Here is a 20,450-nt window from a genome sequence, read left to right on the forward strand (position 1 = left end):
CCGCTCCAACTCTCACCTCTTTTAAATCAAAGACTTTTTTTTATTTGTCACTGCCTTCCTATTTTAGCTTCTTTTTTAAAAAACTCGTTTTAAATGCAAATTTCAATTTTAATTTTAAATGTATTTCTAATTTTCCTTTTCTTTTCTGTTGTATTATATTTGCCATTTTAATTTTATGCTTGTCTGAATGTTTCCAATGCTTTTAATTTTTTTAATGTAAAGCACATTGAGTTGCCCTGTATGAAATGTGCTAATAAAACTTCCCTGCCTGCCTTGCTTTTAACATTAGAGCAGTTATGATCCAATGATGTTTGAAATGACCAATGAGTAACTCTGCTCAATTTAGTCCTACATTTTGATGCAAGTCCTGGGTAAACTTTTCAGTGCAGGACTTTTCTTTCAACAGGGTTTCTATATTTACGGTTAATCGGATTTAAACTAATGATCCAACTCCCTCTGCCTGTGAAGAACGAGCGCGCACTTATTTGTACTGTCTGTGAACTGAACCTTTATTTTGAAGTAAGCGCACGAAAACCGGAAATTGTTGGTTAATAACAAACTGACTTACTATAAATTTCGATCTTCCTATTTTAAATGCATTAACCTTAAGCGCCCTGGGTACTGAGTCTCTGAGTAGTAATAAACACAGTGGCACAACTGGCTGGCACGCACGAGATAATGGAGACAATAGTAAATTTGCTCTGGTTTGAGTGGATGGACACCAGAAGCATTCTGATATTTCTGTGTGTGTTTGTGTTGTTGGCTGATGTTTGGAAGAACAGAGTGCCTTCAGACTTTCCTCCTGGACCGTGGTCTCTTCCATGGATCGGTGATCTCCTTCGCATCCAATCCAGGAGGATCCACCTGCAGTTTACAGAGGTTTGACTAAGTCATATCAGGTCCTTTCAATAAAGCATAATATCAGATAATTAAAATGAAAAAGTATCCTAAGTAGTGAGTGATTCAATTTAGCACATTTACAAATAACAGATAATTTTCGTTTACCCAGGATAAGACAACAGGGATTTTGCAAGTAGGCTTCTGTATGCATTAGGGGGCAAGTCCACAGTAAGGTTGATTGACCTGCCTTAGATCTTCATTTAGCATCGTATTGTAAGTACCTCTCAGTTCCTGAATTGGCCCTGAAATTATAGGTAAATTGTATCTGAAACAGTCATATAGAAAAAGAAAGGTTTCTGATTGTAGATTAGTAAAAGCAAACTCAAGAACAACCTTTAAGTCTCGCTCTTAACTGCGTCTTATTCTTGCCTTATTCCATCCTACTTTATTTATTTATTTATTTATTACTTAGTTCACTTTTTAGTCACTTTAGCTATATACGGTCTTGTTTTTAATAAATATGTATTTTGAGTTCATTTATTTGTTGTGGGTTATTTCATTTTTTATTTAGTTAATAATTTGATTTTGTCATTTTATGTTTACAGATTACCTTTCAGCATTTTAATTTTTCATACTGTTTAACTTTACTGTTTTACTTTTAGTGTAGCATCTTAGTTTCTTTTACTAGGTTAATCTTTTAGTGTTTAATTATCTTAGCAATGTCTTTTATTTTGGTTTAGTTTAATTTCCTGGGTTGAGTTTTAACATCTTATTTTACCTCCAGTGTTTCTTCATTTAGATATCATTACAGCGTTTCCTCCGTTCATTCAGCAACTTATTTTGTATTATTATTATTATTATTATTATTATTATTATTATTATTATTATTATTATAGTTATAGATATAGATATAGATATATTTAATTATTTGTATTAGTATTATTGTTGTTGTTATTATTATTATTATTACTATTTTATTATAATTATTATTATAATTATTATTATTACTATTATTATTGCATATATCATGCTTTTAACTTTACATATGGATTGTGGGGTGAGTTTCGGGTTGTGACTGGGGTTAGGATTGGGATCGGGGGTCTTTTAATTTTTTTGTATTTTTAATTTATCCTATTTTTATTATTTTTATTTACAGCGCTTTGTGTTACAATGTCATTGTATGAAAAGCACTTTCCAAGAAAAAGTCTGATTGATGGATGGATGGATGGGTGGATGGATGGATGGATGGATGGGTGGATGGATGGATGGATGGATGGATTCATTGATTGATCATCCGAACACTTGTCTGTCCTGTGTGTTAAGTTTGCAGAGAAATATGGAAACATTTTCAGCCTGCGGCTCTTTGGTGGAAGAGTTGTGGTCATTAACGGCTACAAGCTTGTGAGGGAGGCCCTTGTCGAAAAAGGAGAGGACTACGTAGATCGCCCCGTCATACCGCTTTTCGAGGCAACATTTGGAAACAAAGGTACAGTTTTTGTGTTATGTAACTACTAGTTAGTAGTTGATATCAACCTAGGGTGGTATCATCAGACTGTTTGTGATTATGTCTTCAACCACTGAACTAGTTGTAACGTTTGTATCCCTCATTATTTTCAGTCAAATGCTATTTTTGTTGTTTTTATAGGTCTGGTGTTTTCAAATGGCAATCCATGGAAACAACAGAGGCGATTCGCTCTTCATACACTCAGAAACTTTGGTTTAGGCAAGAAGTCCCTGGAGCCATCCATCCAACAAGAGTGCCACTATCTCACCGAGGCTTTTGCCCTTCAGCAAGGCACTAAACATTATCATGTTTTATTAAGCAGCAATTAACAAACTCAAGATTGTGAACTAGTTACTGTGTAGTCCTGTGTTTCTCCCTTAGTGCATTTGTTTAATTACTCTTGTCCTTTGACTTTGACACACAACATGCACAAACATTATGCAACCTTAGAACATAAACCTTCGACCATTTACCTTTGACTCTATTTCCCTGCTTCATTTAGGTAATGACAGTATAATGTATGTAATTCCAACCTGTCAATCATTTACTATCACAGTCATTTCTAATATAATCAGTCAGTCGCAGCAGTTTATTTTTCTTCTTTTTTTAATGAATTGACTCTGTCATCTTTTTTATCACAAAGATTATTGATACATAATCTAAGTTTTCTCTTTTACAGGCCAGCCTTTTAATGCCAAGTCATTGATAAACAATGCTGTGTCCAACATCATAAACTGCCTGGTGTTTGGGGAACGCTATGAGTACACTGATAAGCATTACCAGAGCCTTCTTCAACACGTCACTGACATTGTGTACTTGCAGGGAAGTACGTGGGCACAGGTGAGTCTCTTAAGTTGAAAAAAATGCACTAAACTAAATTGGAAAAAAGGGGATCCAGAAGAACAAAATCAACATGACATAGATAAGACCAACATAAAATGTCATTGATAGGTAGAAGTAGGGAAAGCCCAGAATGTACATTGTAATGGCTTAGATGTTTCAGTATAAATTTTTTTCCAATGAGGTGTACCACACCTCAGGTGGGAGGGATGGAATAAGTGATTACCAACTTTTGTGCTAAGAAAGAACGTGGTGGTAACCATGATTTATACCTGGTAACAGTTAGTTAGAAAAAACCACAGAGGACACAGCATTGTCAGCTGCATCCTTATTGTTTCTGATCATAGACACACTTCTCGGGATGCAAATCCTACATTGAGGAGTTTGTAACAGGTTGTGCACTTTCATAACAATGCCTCTATGTGACCTTCAGAACAAAGACAATGAACTTAATAAATAGGAAGTGAAAAGAATGGGTTTTAGATTTTCAAGTTAAGTATCCTAAACAGTTCTTATTTAAATTGATAAATTTAACAGGAAGTGGATGGGCCTCGGCTGTCCAGCACGTTGATCTAATGTTTACATGTTGGCTGAATATACACGGCTGCTCAGAGACCTGCGTTACTTCAACCCTCTGAATCTGATCCAGAATCTGATCCTGATGGAGAGGCGCCTGTAGCAGGACCTTTCTGAAGGATTGGTCACAGATTTAGTGTTTCTTGTTGTTTTATTTGTCAGTATGTTGGTGTGTGTCTTGGTACAAAGCTACGAACATGTAGCTATGTGGCTATGCTAACTAGCGCTAGCACTTATCCATGATAAATAAAAATCATCCACTAGATCTTCAAATCTGCAGACGTGGGGAGTAAAACCAACCTCTACCAGAAAGGCAGCAGGACCTTTCTGAACCATTGGTTACAGATTCTGTGTTTCTTGTTGTTTTATTTGTCAGTATGTCGACGTGTGTCTTGGTACACAGCTACAGTTACGACATGTAGCTATGTAGCTATGCTAACTAGCGCTAGCACTTATCCATGATAAATAAAAATCCTCCACTAGATCTTCAAATCTGCAGACGTGGGGAGTAAAACCGACCTTTGTGTTTATTAAGACAGCCTACAATTAGCATGCCTCCCTCCTAAGCTCCTTGTTAGCACACATTTGTGCAGGGAATGAAAAACGGAGGGGGGATTCAGTATTGTTTTATACAGTCTATGGGCTGAACAAGCTCCGAGCTCTGACTCCGTGACAGACCGGATATTGTTGTTACGTAACAAAAACACGGAAGTCTGAAACGGCTTGTTTCACACACATTTACAGAAAGGTGTAGAAATCAAAACAGGGGCAGAATGGATTTTTTTCATCCTCGGGGGGGTTGTAGACATGCCAGGGACACATATTTCAGGTAGAGAACCATTAAAAGTCAATTTTGCATGATATGTCACCTTTAAGTGGCCTAACATACAATGCCTCTATAGAATCCAAACTTTTTTTTTTTTTTTTTTAAAGTTGTATTTAGGTGTCCCATGACAAAAAGGTTGAAGGCATAATATCATAACTGTGAAATGAAAGCAGCTAAATGGAACTCAGCTTACATTTGTTTGATTGTTTACTCCTTTGCTTTTCCTGCTGTGACAGTTAAGATGTGTTCTCTGAAAAGATGCCAACTGCATGAAAAGATCAGGTGTAAACTGTGGCATAAGTGTAGGCTTTTTTAGGGGTAAGCAATCATAGTGAAATCCTCTATCACTATAGTTTGTTATGTTGAATAAATGTACTAGTAGTTAAACCAATGTAGAGTCTCCTTATCTCAGCTAACATACCTAGTTTGTGTGATTATTTTCTATAACCTCCTCTTGTGTCTGTGTTCAGGTGTAATGCTTCTTCCTGATCTTGTAACTGTTTCACTGCTCTGTAGGTTTATAACACACTGCCCTGGCTGATGAAGTGGCTGCCTGGACCTCACCAGAAGATTTTCACTATGATGAATAAGATAACGAACTTTATAGAAAACAAGATCAAAGAACACAGAGAAAGCTTAGACCCATCCTCACCAAGGGACTACATCGACTGCTTCCTTACAGAGATGGGAGAGGTAAACGTTTTCCACTATGACACTTATTCTTGTCGGATACTTGAAACTAACATTTGTGTTGTTTATAGGAGGAGGACAAAGAGTCTGGTTTTGATATTGAGAACTTGTGTGCTTGCACTCTGGACCTGTTTGGTGCTGGAACTGAAACTACTTCCACAACTTTACTTTGGGGACTGCTTTACATGATGTACTACCCTCGTATACAAGGTGTGGTGTGGTTTGTGTGTGTTGGTCTGTGTATAAGTCTTATCTGTCCCATCTCTTGTTTGTTAAGTTTGTAAGCATCTTTGTATGGTATTATATTGTAATACAATTCACTTTTAGTGAAGTCAATTGGAGTTACGATCAATGATGGGTTTGAACTTTTGACTGTGGTAGCCAAGCAGTGACTTTTGTAGGGGTGGCCAGGCATGGTAAACATTAGGGCCTTAACTGAAATTTAGAAGGGTTCTCACCACTAATCATGTCTATTTTAACTTCTATTTTAAAAGAATCCAAAAAAATTTATAAATATAAATACTTTGAAAGGTAACTCAACAGAGTGGCAATTTTTGAATCTACCAGAGAGAGCAAATCCAATGTTTTCTGGCAGAGAACCATGGCCTCAGGCTTGGAGGTACTGCCTCTCATCCCAGCTGCTTAGCACTCAGCTGCAAGCCGCCCTAGTGCCTGCTGGAGGTCCCAGATCGAAGAAGCCAACAGAACCACATTGTCCCCAGAAAGCAGAGATGATTTTCTGAGGCCCCCAAACTGGAGACCGTCCTCCCCCCAGCTGGGCATTGAGATCCTGGCCATGAAAATTACAAATAGTGTCGGTGACAAGGGGCAACCCTGGCAGAGGCCAACACCCACTGAGAACGTGTCCGACTTTGTGCCAAGTATGCGGACACAGTTCTCCCTTTGGTAATACAGGGATCGGATAGCTCATAATAGCATCCCCTCAACCCCATACTCCTGCAGAACCCCCCACAAGACTCCCAAGGGACATAATTGTAGGCCTAGTCCAGAAGAAATATGTAGACTGGATGGGCAAACTCCAATGCCAATTCAGAAGCCTTGCCAGGGTAAATTGCTAGTCCACTGTCCCAAGGCCAGGACGAACACAGCATTGTTCCTCCTGTATCCAAGGTTCGACACTCAGCCGGAGCTTCCTTTCCAGCATCCTGGAGATGGCTTTTCCCGGGAGGCTGAGAAGGAGCACATTCTCGAGTCCCCCTTTTTAAAATGGGAACCTCCAACCCGGTCTGCCACTCCACAGGCCCTGTCCCAGACCTCCACATGACATTAAAGAGGCGTGTCAGCCAAGACAACCCAACAATGTGCCTTCAACAACTCATAGCAAATCTCATCTACCCCCGGCCCTTGCCACTGTGGAGCTTTTGACTACGTCAGCGACCTATACAAAGTATATGGTTGAGGCCCCCCCTGGGTCTTCAGATTCTGCCTCTTCCTCGGAGGACATGTCAGTTGGATAAAGGAGTCTGAAACCGAAAGTCCTTCTCCATAGTCTCCCTGAACTCCTCCCACACCTGGATTTTTGCTTCCACGACTACTGAAGCTGCAGCGGATCATAGCTTAAGCTTTTAGAGGGGCGTGGCCACTCACCTTGGTTACGGTGAGGTTGATTAAAAGGAAGTAGCTGAGAAGGTCTTGCAGACAGCTGGCTTCTAGAAAAAGCAACAAATTAAAGAAAAAACATTATCACACATGTAAACAATGAAATGCTGTTCACAGAGGTACATTGCTGAACTTTTTTGTTGGAACTTCTGATAGGAACAGGCCAGCTGACTGATATCTAGTGTATATGGTATAAAACATTAACACATCAGAATCAGAATCAGAATCAGAATCAGCTTTATTCGCCAAGTATGCTTGAACACACAAGGAATTTGACTTCAGTAAACTGTGCTCTCTTTGTACATGATAACACATGATAATTACCCTACACCACCTTCCCTTTAAAAACCCAAACAATCTCTTTAAGAAGATGTGTAGAAACTAGTACATTAAAGCCAGTGAAAGAGAAGCTGGATGTATGGGAATAACACTGTTTTTCAGTTCAGTCAAGATTTTAGAAGCAGTATGTCGAACTATTTAGAAAAAAGGCAGTCTTGTATCAGGACAGCAAGTATCTGAAAGATGTTGCTCAATAATGCAATCTCTGCTGTGCAACGACTCATGTTGTTTTCTGTTCTCACTGTATACAGAGAAAGTCCAGGCTGAGATAGATACTGTTGTCGGTTCATCCAGATTGCCTTCTATGAATGACAGAGAAAACCTGCCTTATACTAATGCAGTCATCCATGAGATCCAGAGAATGGCCAACATCATTCCCCTAAATGTGTTCCGAATGACAATCCAGGACACCACACTGGACAAGTACACAATTCCAAAGGTACATGATGCATATTTTTGTTGATTAATTAAAACTCACTGGAAAAATACCAACATAACAAAAATAGCTTGATATGCTACTTTTATAAATTCCTCAGGGCACCATCATCATGGCCACCCTGAACTCAGTTCTACATGATGAGTCGATGTGGGAAACTCCACACTCTTTCAACCCTCAACATTTTCTGGATCAAGACGGCCAATTCAGGAAGAGAGAGGCCTTCCTTCCTTTTTCAGCAGGTTGGTCAATTTATACGACTCAGTCAAACTTTGGTCTTTGGTTGTTTCATACTCAGAGCTGCAGCAGTATTTTATGATTGATGTGAATCTCTAAAAAAAATTGTACATTTCTGTATCATCAGGGAAACGTGTGTGTCTTGGAGAGCAGCTTGCCAGGATGGAGTTGTTCCTCTTTTTTACCTCCCTTCTTCAGAGGTTTTCTGTCTCTGCATGTGATGGCGAGCAGCCCAATCTGGATTTTGTTTTAGGATTCAGTCGCAGTCCCAAAGCTTACCGCCTCTGTGCTGTACCCAGATAAACCAACAACTGTTCCAAAAGAACACAAATTAACACAAAGAACTTACTTTTATTTGTGTGCAGCCTTTCTCACTTAATTGCTAACTCTGACTTCTCTTACTTCTGGTTGTTCTATGTAAAGCATTTTAATCAGAGATTTTAAAATTAAAGTGAAAAAATCATTTAAAAAAATAGCTCACAAAAACAGCTTCAAAAGTCTTACTCTGCTATGATTTTTTCCTCAAACTGTCTGTATTCTGATTCTGTGTCTGCACTTTAGACATAAGCAACAATAAAAACTACTAAAGACATTGAATGATTATTTGTACACAAGGAATCTTCTGACTGAAAGTCATTGCTTCGCTAACCTCACTGCCAGGGACGTTTTCGGTATCAGAACATAGGGAGCGTAGCCCCTAAAGACATTGTGTAATGGAGAGTTTATTTCAAAACCAAGCAACAAGCAAAGATCTTAGGATGATTTAGGTTTTATTGCCTGCTTGACTGAAGCCCGGTCACATGACATCTGAGCTAAAATCTAGTTTCAAACTATTCAAAAGGTTTTATCCATACCCAAAAAGGAAAAAAATAAACAAAACTTGAATATGTTTCCCTCACCTTTGCTTTGAATTCATATAATACCTGAAATCTAAAGAATCGAAACCATGGGCAAAAAAATATCTTAAAAGTTAGTAGACAGTAAATCTATTTACTTCCAAGGGTGCATTTATTTGCAATTGCAAAAGTCGCCCCCTTGATTGGAGCAATTTTCTTGTCCTCAATGATATTCATTTAAACAGACAGTGGCAAAATTTCAGTCTTGGTATCACCTGATCTTAGTGCTGCTTTTGACACAGTTGACCACAAAATACTACTGCACAGACTTCAAAACTGGGTGGGACTCTCTGATGCAGTAATAAATTGGCATAAGTCCTATTTAAATGACTGGGACTATTTTGTGTCTATAGGGAATTACACATCTGAGCGGATGAAAATGGTGTGTGGAGTACCTCAGGGATCCATTCTGGGGCCTCTGCTATTCAACATCTACATGCTCCCCTTAGGTCCGATAATAAGAAACAACTAAATAAAATACCATAGTTATGCAGATGAAACACACATTTACATAACCATACCAACGGGGATTATAGTCCCACACAAACACATGCATCGAACAAATCAATGACTGGACAAGCCAGAATTTTCTTCAGTTAAACAAAGAGAAACTGAAATCCTTGTTTTTGGAGCCAAGGAAGAACGGTCAAAGGTTACTGCTCAGCTTCAGTCTGCAAAGATGAAATGTACAAACGAAGCCAGAAACCTTGGTGTAGTCATAGACTCAGACCTTAATTTCAGCAGCCACATCAAAACAATTGCAAAGTCAGCCTACTATCACCTTAAGAATATATCAAGGATTAAAGGACTTACGTCTCAGCAGGATGCAGAAAAACTCATCCATGCATTTATCTTTAGCAGACTAGACTACTGTAACAGGGTCTTTACTGGACTCCCTAAAAAGTCCATCAGACGACTGCAGCTCATACAGAATGCTGCTGCTCGAGTCCTAACAAGGACCAAAAAAGTAGACCACATCACTCCAGTTCTTAGATCTCTACACTAGCTTCCTGTCTGTCAGAGAATAGACTTTAAAATCCTGCTGATGGTTTATAAAGCACTGAATGGTTTAGACCCAAAATACATTGCTGATCTGCTGCTACTGTATGAACCACCTCGACCTCTGAGGTCATCAGGTACTGGTCTGCTTTCAGTCCCTAGAGTCAGAACGAAACATGGTGAAGCAACGTTTAGTCATTATGCACCACATATCTGGAACAAACTCCCTGAAAGCTGTAGGTCCGCTCCAACTCTCACCTCTTTTAAATCAAAGACTTTTTTATTTGTCACTGCCTTCCTATTTTAGCTTCTTTTTTTAAAAACTCGTTTTAAATGCAAATTTCAATTTTAATTTTAAATGTATTTCTAATTTTCCTTTTCTTTTCTGTTGTATTATATTTGCCATTTTAATTTTATGCTTGTCTGAATGTTTCCAATGCTTTTAATTTTTTTAATGTAAAGCACATTGAGTTGCCCTGTATGAAATGTGCTAATAAAACTTCCCTGCCTGCCTTGCTTTTAACATTAGAGCAGTTATGATCCAATGATGTTTGAAATGACCAATGAGTAACTCTGCTCAATTTAGTCCTTCATTTTGATGCAAGTCCTGGGTAAACTTTTCAGTGCAGGACTTTTCTTTCAACAGGGTTTCTATATTTACGGTTAATCGGATTTAAACTAATGATCCAACTCCCTCTGCCTGTGAAGAACGAGCGCGCACTTATTTGTACTGTCTGTGAACTGAGCCTTTATTTTGAAGTAAGCGCACGAAAACCGGAAATTGTTGGTTAATAACAAACTGACTTACTATAAATTTCGATCTTCCTATTTTAAATGCATTAACCTTAAGCGCCCTGGGTACTGAGTCTCTGAGTAGTAATAAACACAGTGGCACAACTGGCTGGCACGCACGAGATAATGGAGACAATAGTAAATTTGCTCTGGTTTGAGTGGATGGACACCAGAAGCATTCTGATATTTCTGTGTGTGTTTGTGTTGTTGGCTGATGTTTGGAAGAACAGAGTGCCTTCAGACTTTCCTCCTGGACCGTGGTCTCTTCCATGGATCGGTGATCTCCTTCGCATCCAATCCAGGAGGATCCACCTGCAGTTTACAGAGGTTTGACTAAGTCATATCAGGTCCTTTCAATAAAGCATAATATCAGATAATTAAAATGAAAAAGTATCCTAAGTAGTGAGTGATTGAATTTGGCACATTTACAAATAACAGATAATTTTCTTTTACCCAGGATAAGACAACAGGGATTTTGCAAGTAGGCTTCTGTATGCATTAGGGGGCAAGTCCACAGTAAGGTTGATTGACCTGCCTTAGATCTTCATTTAGCATCGTATTGTAAGTACCTCTCAGTTCCTGAATTGGCCCTGAAATTATAGGTAAATTGTATCTGAAACAGTCATATAGAAAAAGAAAGGTTTCTGATTGTAGATTAGTAAAAGCAAACTCAAGAACAACCTTTTAGTCTCGCTCTTAACTGCGTCTTATTCTTGCCTTATTCCATCTATACTTTATTTATTTATTTATTTATTTATTTATTTATTTATTTATTTATTTATTACTTAGTTCACTTTTTAGTCAATTTTTTAAGTATATACGGTCTTGTTTTTAATAAATATTTATTTTGAGTTTATTTATTTGTTGTGGGTTATTTCATTTTTTATTTAGTTAATAATTTGATTTTGTCACTTTATGTTTACAGATTACCTATCAGCATTTTATTTTTCATACTATTTAACTTTACTGTTTTACTTTTAGTGTAGCATCTTAGTTTCTTTTACTAGATTAATCTTTTAGTGTTTAATTATCTTAGCAATGTCTTTTATTTTGGTTTAGTTTAATTTCCTGGGTTGAGTTTTAACATCTTATTTTACCTCCAGTGTTTCTTCATTTAGATATCATGACAGCGTTTCCTCCGTTCATTCAGCAACTTGTTTTGTATTATTATTATTATTATTATTATTATTATTATTATTATTATTATTATAGATATAGATATAGATATAGATATAGATATATTTAATTATTTGTATTAGTATTATTGTTGTTGTTATTATTATTATTATTATTATTTTATTATTATTATTATTATTATTATTATTATTGCATATATCATGCTTTTAACTTTACATATGGATTGTGGGGTGAGTTTCGGGTTGTGGCTGGGATTGGGATCGGGGGTCTTTTAATTTTTTTATATTTTTAATTTATCCTATTTTTATTATTTTTATTTACAGCACTTTGTGTTACAATGTCATTGTATGAAAAGCACTTTCCAAAAAAAAGTCTGATTGATTGATGGATGGATTGGTGGATGGGTGGATGGATGGATGGATGGATGGATGGATGGATGGATGGATGGATGGATTGATTGATTGATCATCCGAACACTTGTCTGTCCTGTGTGTTCAGTTTGCAGAGAAATATGGAAACATTTTCAGCCTGCGGCTCTTTGGTGGAAGAGTTGTGGTCATTAATGGCTACAAGCTTGTGAGGGAGGCCCTTGTCGAAAAAGGAGAGGACTACGTAGATCGCCCCGTCATACCGCTTTTCGAAGCAGCATTTGGAAACAAAGGTACAGTTTTTGTGTTATGTAACTACTAGTTAGTAGTTCATATCAACCTAGGGTGGTATCATCAGACTGTTTGTGATTATGTCTTCAACCACTGAACTAGTTGTAACGTTTGTATCACTCATTATTTTCAGTCAAATGCTATTTTTGTTGTTTTTATAGGTCTAGCATTTTCAAATGGCAATCCATGGAAACAACAGAGGAGATTCGCTCTTCATACACTCAGAAACTTTGGTTTAGGCAAGAAGTCCCTGGAGCCATCCATCCAACAAGAGTGCCACTATCTCACCGAGGCTTTTGCCCTTCAGCAAGGCACTAAACATTATCATGTTTTATTAAGCAGCAATTAACAAACTCAAGATTGTGAACTAGTTACTGTGTAGTCCTGTGTTTCTCCCTTAGTGCATTTGTTTAATTACTCTTGTCCTTTGACTTTGACACACAACATGCACAAACATTATGCAACCTTAGAACATAAACCTTCGACCATTTACCTTTGACTCTATTTCCCTGCTTCATTTAGGTAATGACAGTATAATGTATGTAATTCCAACCTGTCAATCATTTACTATCACAGTCATTTCTAATATAATCAGTCAGTCGCAGCAGTTTATTTTTCTTCTTAATGAATTGACTCTGTCATCTTTTTTATCACAAAGATTATTGATACATAATCTAAGTTTTCTCTTTTACAGGCCAGCCTTTTAATGCCAAGTCATTGATAAACAATGCTGTGTCCAACATCATAAACTGCCTGGTGTTTGGGGAACGCTATGAGTACACTGATAAGCATTACCAGAGCCTTCTTCAACACGTCACTGACATTGTGTACTTGCAGGGAAGTGCGTGGGCACAGGTGAGTCTCTTAAGTTGAAAAAAATGCACTAAACTAAATTGGAAAAAAGGGGATCCAAAAGAACAAAATCAACATGACATAGATAAGACCAACATAAAATGTCATTGATAGGTAGAAGTAGGGAAAGCCCAGAATGTACATTGTAATGGCTTAGATGTTTCAGTATACATTTTTTTCCAATGAGGTGTACCACACCTCAGGTGGGAGGGATGGAATAAGTGATTACCAACTTTTGTGCTAAGAAAGAACGTGGTGGTAACCATGATTTATACCTGGTAACAGTTAGTTAGAGAAAACCACAGAGGACACAGCATTGTCAGCTGCATCCTTATTGTTTCTGATCATAGACACACTTCTAGGGATGCAAATCCTACATTGAGGAGTTTGTAACAGGTTGTGCACTTTCATAACAATGCCTCTATGTGACCTGCAGAACAAAGACAATGAACTTAATAAATGGGAAGTGAAAAGAATGGGTTTTAGATTTTCAAGTTAAGTATCCTAAACAGTTCTTATTTAAATTGATAAATTGTCAGATATTTTCCACAGATTGCAATGTGTTTTACTGCCAGCAGGTGGGGATATTTGGATGTCTTAACAAAAGCCAGATCACATGTTTAAAAAGAGCCACCTACCGTTTTGTGAACCTTTCTCAGAAAGTTGAGAAATTACCTTGAACAAGACAGATACTTTGACTCATGAAATGTGTGTCATCTTTTTTTCTTTTACTTTTTGTGGTAGGAAAATCTTCACTGTTGCTCAAACATTACCAATGGCTCTGGTCTTGATTCTCATATTCTTTTCATATTAGGTTCTGTAGATGTTACAATTCCCAAGTTCTTTTCCATTTTTCATTGAAAAACATTGTTCTTTAAAGGTGACATATCACGCTTTTTTTTTCAATATATATTGGTCTAAGAGGTCCCCAAAACATGTCTTTAAAGTTTATGCTCAAAAAAACACTTTGAAATCAGATTTTGGCATCTTCTTCAGTCCTCCTCAGAACACTCTGTTTTCTCTCTGACCACGGCCCCTCAGGAAGTGGATGGGCCTCGGCTGTCCAGCATGTTGATCTAATGTTTACATGTTGGCTGAATATACACGGCTGCTCAGAGACCTGCGTTACTTCAACCCTCTGAATCTGATCCAGAATCTGATCCTGATGGAGAGGCGCCTGTAGCAGGACCTTTCTGAAGGATTGGTCACAGATTTAGTGTTTCTTGTTGTTTTATTTGTCAGTATGTTGGCGTGTGTCTTGGTACAAAGCTACGAACATGTAGCTATGTGGCTATGCTAACTAGCGCTAGCACTTATCCATGATAAATAAAAATCATCCACTATATCTTCAAATCTGCAGGCCTGGGGAGTAAAACCGACCTCTACCAGAAAGGCAGCAGGACCTTTCTGAACCATTGGTTACAGATTCTGTGTTTCTTGTTGTTTTATTTGTCAGTATGTCGACGTGTGTCTTGGTACACAGCTACAGTTACGACATGTAGCTATGTAGCTATGCTAACTAGCGCTAGCACTTATCCATGATAAATAAAAATCCTCCACTAGATCTTCAAATCTGCAGACGTGGGGAGTAAAACCGACCTTTGTGTTTATTAAGACAGCCTACAATTAGCATGCCTCCCTCCTAAGCTCCTTGTTAGCACACATTTGTGCAGGTAATGAAAAACGGAGGGGGGATTCAGTATTGTTTTATACAGTCTATGGGCTGAACAAGCGCCGAGCTCTGACTCCGTGACAGACCGGATATTGTTGTTACGTAACAAAAACACGGAAGTCTGAAACGGCTCGTTTCACACACATTTACAGAAAGGTGTAGAAATCAAAACAGGGGCAGAATGGATTTTTTTCATCCTCGGGGGGTTGTAGACATGCCAGGGACACATATTTCAGGTAGAGAACCATTAAAAAGTCAATTTTGCATGATATGTCACCTTTAAGTGGCCTAACATACAATGCCTCTATAGAATCCAAACTTTTTTTTTTAAATAGAGTTGTATTTAGGTGTCCCATGACAAAAAGGTTGAAGGCATAATATCATAACTGTGAAATGAAAGCAGCTAAATGGAACTCAGCTTACATTTGTTTGATTGTTTACTCCTTTGCTTTTCCTGCTGTGACAGTTTAGATGTGTTCTCTGAAAAGATGCCAACTGCATGAAAAGATCAGGTGTAAACTGTGGCATAAGTGTAGGCTTTTTTTTAGGGGTAAGCAATCATAGTGAAATCCTCTATCACTGTAGTTTGTTATGTTGAATAAATGTACTAGTAGTTAAACCAATGTAGAGTCTCCTTATCTCAGCTAACATACCTAGTTTGTGTGATTATTTTCTATAACCTCCTCTTGTGTCTGTGTTCAGGTGTAATGCTTCTTCCTGATCTTGTAACTGTTTCACTGCTCTGTAGGTTTATAACACACTGCCCTGGCTGATGAAGTGGCTGCCTGGACCTCACCAGAAGATTTTCACTATGATGAATAAGATGACGAACTTTATAGAAAACAAGATCAAAGAACACAGAGAAAGCTTAGACCCATCCTCACCAAGGGACTACATCGACTGCTTCCTTACAGAGATGGGAGAGGTAAACGTTTTCCACTATGGCACTTATTCTTGTCGTATACTTGACACTAACATGTGTGTTGTTTATAGGAGGAGGACAAAGAGTCTGGTTTTGATATTGAGAACTTGTGTGCTTGCACTCTGGACCTGTTTGGTGCTGGAACTGAAACTACTTCCACAACTTTACTTTGGGGACTGCTTTACATGATGTACTACCCTCGTATACAAGGTGTGGTGTGGTTTGTGTGTGTTGGTCTGTGTATAAGTCTTATCTGTCCCATCTCTTGTTTGTTAAGTTTGTAAGCATCTTTGTATGGTATTATATTGTAATACAATTCACTTTTAGTGAAGTCAATTGGAGTTACGATCAATGATGGGTTTGAACTTTTGACTGTGGTAGCCAAGCAGTGACTTTTGTAGGGGTGGCCAGGCATGGTAAACATTGGGGCCTTAACTGAAACTTAGGAGGGTTCTCACCACTAATCATGTCTATTTTAACTTCTATTTTAAAAGAATCCAAAAAAATTTATAAATATAAATACTTTGAAAGGTAACTCAACAGAGTGGCAATTTTTGAATCTGCCAGAGAGAGCAAATCCAATGTTTTCTGGCAGAGAACCATGGCCTCAGGCTTGGAGGTACTGACTCTCATCCCAGCTGCTTAGCACTCAGCTGCAAGCCGCCCTAGTGCCTGCTGGAGGTCCCAGATCGAAGAAGCCAACAGAACCACATTGTCCCCAGAAAGCAGAGATGATTTTCTGAGGCCCCCAAACTGGAGACCGTCCTCCCCCCAGCTGGGCATTGAGATCCTGGCCATGAAAATTACAAATAGTGTCGGTGACAAGGGGCAACCCTGGCAGAGGCCAACACCCACTGAGAACGTGTCCGACTTTGTGCCAAGTATGCAGACACAGTTCTCACTTTGGTAATACAGGGATCGGATAGCTCATAATAGCATCCCCTCAACCCCATACTCCTGCAGAACCCCCCACAAGACTCCCAAGGGACATAATTGTAGGCCTAGTCCAGAAGAAATATGTAGACTGGATGGGCAAACTCCAATGCCCCCTTCAGAAGCTTTGCCAGGGTAAATTGCTAGTCCACTGTCCCAAGGCCAGGACGAACACAGCATTGTTCCTCCTGTATCCAAGGTTCGACACCCAGCTGGAGCTTCCTTTCCAGCATCCTGGAGATGGCTTTTCCCGGGAGGCTGAGAAGGAGCACATTCTCGAGTCCCCCTTTTAAAAATGGGAACCTCCAACCCGGTCTGCCACTCCACAGGCCCTGTCCCAGACCTCCACATGACATTAAAGAGGCGTGTCAGCCAAGACAACCCAACAATGTGCAGAGCCTTCAACAACTCATAGCAAATCTCATCTACCCCCGGCCCCTTGCCACTGTGGAGCTTTTGACTACGTCAGCGACCTATACAAAGTATATGGTTGAGGCCCCCCCTGGGTCTTCAGATTCTGCCTCTTCCTCGGAGGACATGTCAGTTGGATAAAGGAGTCTGAAACCGAAAGTCCTTCTCCATAGCCTCCCTGAACTCCTCCCACACCTGGATTTTTGCTTCCACGACTACTGAAGCTGCAGCGGATCATAGCTTAAGCTTTTAGAGGGGCGTGGCCACTCACCTTGGTTACAGTGAGGTTATTTAAAAGGAAGTAGCTGAGAAGGTCTTGCAGACAGCTGGCTTCTAGAAAAAGCAACAAATTAAAGAAAAAACATTATCACACATGTAAACAATGAAATGCTGTTCACAGAGGTACATTGCTGAACTTTTTTGTTGGAACTTCTGATAGGAACAGGCCAGCTGACTGATATCTAGTGTATATGGTATAAAACATTAACACATGATAATTACCCTATACCACCTTCCCTTTAAAAACCCAAACGATCTCTTTAAGAAGATGTGTAGAAACTAGTACATTAAAGTCAGTGAAAGAGAAGCTGGATGTATGGGAATAACACTGTTTTTCAGTTCAGTCAAGATTTTAGAAGCAGTATGTCGAACTATTTAGAAAAAAGGCAGTCTTGTATCAGGACAGCAAGTATCTGAAAGATGTTGCTCAATAATGCAATCTCTGCTGTGCAATGACTCATGTTGTTTTCTGTTCTCACTGTATACAGAGAAAGTCCAGGCTGAGATAGATACTGTTGTCGGTTCATCCAGATTGCCTTCTATGAATGACAGAGAAAACCTGCCTTATACTAATGCAGTCATCCATGAGATCCAGAGAATGGCCAACATCATTCCCCTAAATGTGTTCCGAATGACAATCCAGGACACCACACTGGACAAGTACACAATTCCAAAGGTACATGATGCATATTTTTGTTGATTAATTAAAACTCACTGGAAAAATACCAACATAACAAAAATAGCTTGATATGCTACTTTTATAAATTCCTCAGGGCACCATCATCATGGCCACCCTGAACTCAGTTCTACATGATGAGTCGATGTGGGAAACTCCACACTCTTTCAACCCTCAACATTTTCTGGATCAAGACGGCCAATTCAGGAAGAAAGAGGCCTTCCTTCCTTTTTCAGCAGGTTGGTCAATTTATACGACTCAGTCAAACTTTGGTCTATGGTTGTTTCATACTCAGAGCTGCAGCAGTATTTTATGATTGATGTGAATCTCTAAAGAAATTGTATTAATACAACTAATTTGTACATTTGTGTATCATCAGGTAAACGTGTGTGTCTTGGAGAGCAGCTTGCCAGGATGGAGTTGTTCCTCTTTTTTACCTCCCTTCTTCAGAGGTTTTCTCTCTCTGCATGTGATGGCGAGCAGCCCAATCTGGATTTTGTTTTAGGATTCAGTCGCAGTCCCAAAGCTTACCGCCTCTGTGCTGTACCCAGATAAACCAACAACTGTTCCAAAAGAACACAAATGAACACAAAGAAATTTTCAATTAAAGAAAAATACTTTTATTTGTGTGCAGCCTTTCTCACTTAATTGCTAACTCTGACTTCTCTTACTTCTGGTTGTTCTATGTAAAGCATTTTAATCAGAGATTTTAAAATTAAAGTGAAAAAATCATTTTAAAAAATAGCTCACAAAAACAGCTTCAAAAGTCTTACTCTGCTATGATTTTTTCCTCAAACTGTCTGTATTCTGATTCTGTGTCTGCACTTTAGACATAAGCAACAATAAAAACTACTAAAGACATTGAATGATTATTTGTACACAAGGAATCTTCTGACTGAAAGTCATTGCTTTGCTAACCTCACTGCCAGGGACGTTTTCGGTGTCAGAACATAGGGAGCGTAGCCCCTAAAGACATTGTGTAATGGAGAGTTTATTTCAAAACCAAGCAACAAGCAAAGATCTTAGGATGATTTAGGTTTTATTGCCTGCTTGACTGAAGCCCGGTCACATGACATCTGAGCTAAAATCTAGTTTCAAACTATTCAAAAGGATCCATACCCAAAAAGGAAAAAAATAAACAAAACTGGAATATGTTTCCCTCACCTTTGCTTTGAATTCATATAATACCTGAAATCTAAAGAATCGAAACCATGTGCAAAAAAATATCTTAAAAGTTAGTAGACAGTAAATCTATTTACTTCCAAGGGTGCATTTATTTGCAATTCAGTTGATCAATACGATAAATTCTTGATTGTTATAATTGCCTTCAATCACTACAGTCGCCCCCTTGATTGGAGCAATTTTCTTGTCCTCAATGATATTCATTTAAACACAGACAGTGGCAAAATTTCAGTCTTGGTATCACCTGATCTTAGTGCTGCTTTTGACACAGTTGACCACAAAATACTACTGCACAGACTTCAAAACTGGGTGGGACTCTCTGGTGCAGTACTAAATTGGCCTAAGTCCTATTTAAATGACCGGGACTATTTTGTGTCTATATGTAATTACACATCTGAGCGGATGAAAATGGTGTGTGGAGTACCTCAGGGATCCATTCTGGGGCCTCTGCTATTCAACATCTACATGCTCCCCTTAGGTCCGATAATAAGAAACAACAAAATAAAATACCATAGTTATGCAGATGAAACACACATTTACATAACCATACCAACGGGGGATTATAGTCCCACACAAACACATGCATCGAACAAATCAATGACTGGACAAGCCAGAATTTTCTTCAGTTAAACAAAGAGAAACTGAAATCCTTGTTTTTGGAGCCAAGGAAGAACGGTCAAAGGTTACTGCTCAGCTTCAGTCTGCAAAGATGAAAAGTACAAACGAAGCCAGAAACCTTGGTGTAGTCATAGACTCAGACCTTAATTTCAGCAGCCACATCAAAACAATTGCAAAGTCAGCCTACTATCACCTTAAGAATATATATCAAGGATTAAAGGACTTACGTCTCAGCAGGATGCAGAAAAACTCATCCATGCATTTATCTTTAGCAGACTAGACTACTGTAACAGGGTCTTTACTGGACTCCCTAAAAAGTCCATCAGACAACTGCAGCTCATACAGAATGCTGCTGCTCGAGTCCTAACAAGGACCAAAAAAGTAGATCACATCACTCCAGTTCTTAGATCTCTACACTAGCTTCCTGTCTGTCAGAGAATAGACTTTAAAATCCTGCTGATGGTTTATAAAGCACTGAATGGTTTAGACCCAAAATACATTGCTGATCTGCTAC

General features: G+C 38.6%; 2 protein-coding genes across 2 annotated transcripts; both read left to right on the forward strand.

Moving 5' to 3' along the window:
• The first annotated feature begins 624 nt into the window (after nucleotides 1-624).
• Nucleotides 625-8,498, forward strand: LOC117832941 (cytochrome P450 2J6-like). The gene is made up of 9 exons (XM_034712274.1): nucleotides 625-879; nucleotides 2,164-2,326; nucleotides 2,486-2,635; nucleotides 3,024-3,184; nucleotides 5,103-5,279; nucleotides 5,348-5,486; nucleotides 7,487-7,674; nucleotides 7,772-7,913; nucleotides 8,036-8,498. The coding sequence occupies exons 1-9, from the start codon at nucleotides 679-681 to the stop codon at nucleotides 8,209-8,211; spliced, it is 1,497 nt and encodes a 498-aa protein (XP_034568165.1). The 5' UTR covers nucleotides 625-678; the 3' UTR covers nucleotides 8,212-8,498.
• A 2,169-nt stretch (nucleotides 8,499-10,667) lies between these two features.
• LOC117824675 (cytochrome P450 2J6-like) lies at nucleotides 10,668-18,993 on the forward strand. Its single transcript, XM_034700236.1, has 9 exons — nucleotides 10,668-10,922; nucleotides 12,231-12,393; nucleotides 12,553-12,702; nucleotides 13,086-13,246; nucleotides 15,664-15,840; nucleotides 15,909-16,047; nucleotides 17,949-18,136; nucleotides 18,234-18,375; nucleotides 18,516-18,993. Exons 1-9 carry the CDS (start codon nucleotides 10,722-10,724, stop codon nucleotides 18,689-18,691), a joined length of 1,497 nt encoding a protein of 498 aa, XP_034556127.1. The 5' UTR covers nucleotides 10,668-10,721; the 3' UTR covers nucleotides 18,692-18,993.
• The last annotated feature ends 1,457 nt before the right edge of the window (nucleotides 18,994-20,450 follow it).

Source organism: Notolabrus celidotus, chromosome 2 (genome assembly GCF_009762535.1).
Source record: "Notolabrus celidotus isolate fNotCel1 chromosome 2, fNotCel1.pri, whole genome shotgun sequence".
Lineage (NCBI taxonomy): Eukaryota > Metazoa > Chordata > Actinopteri > Labriformes > Labridae > Notolabrus > Notolabrus celidotus.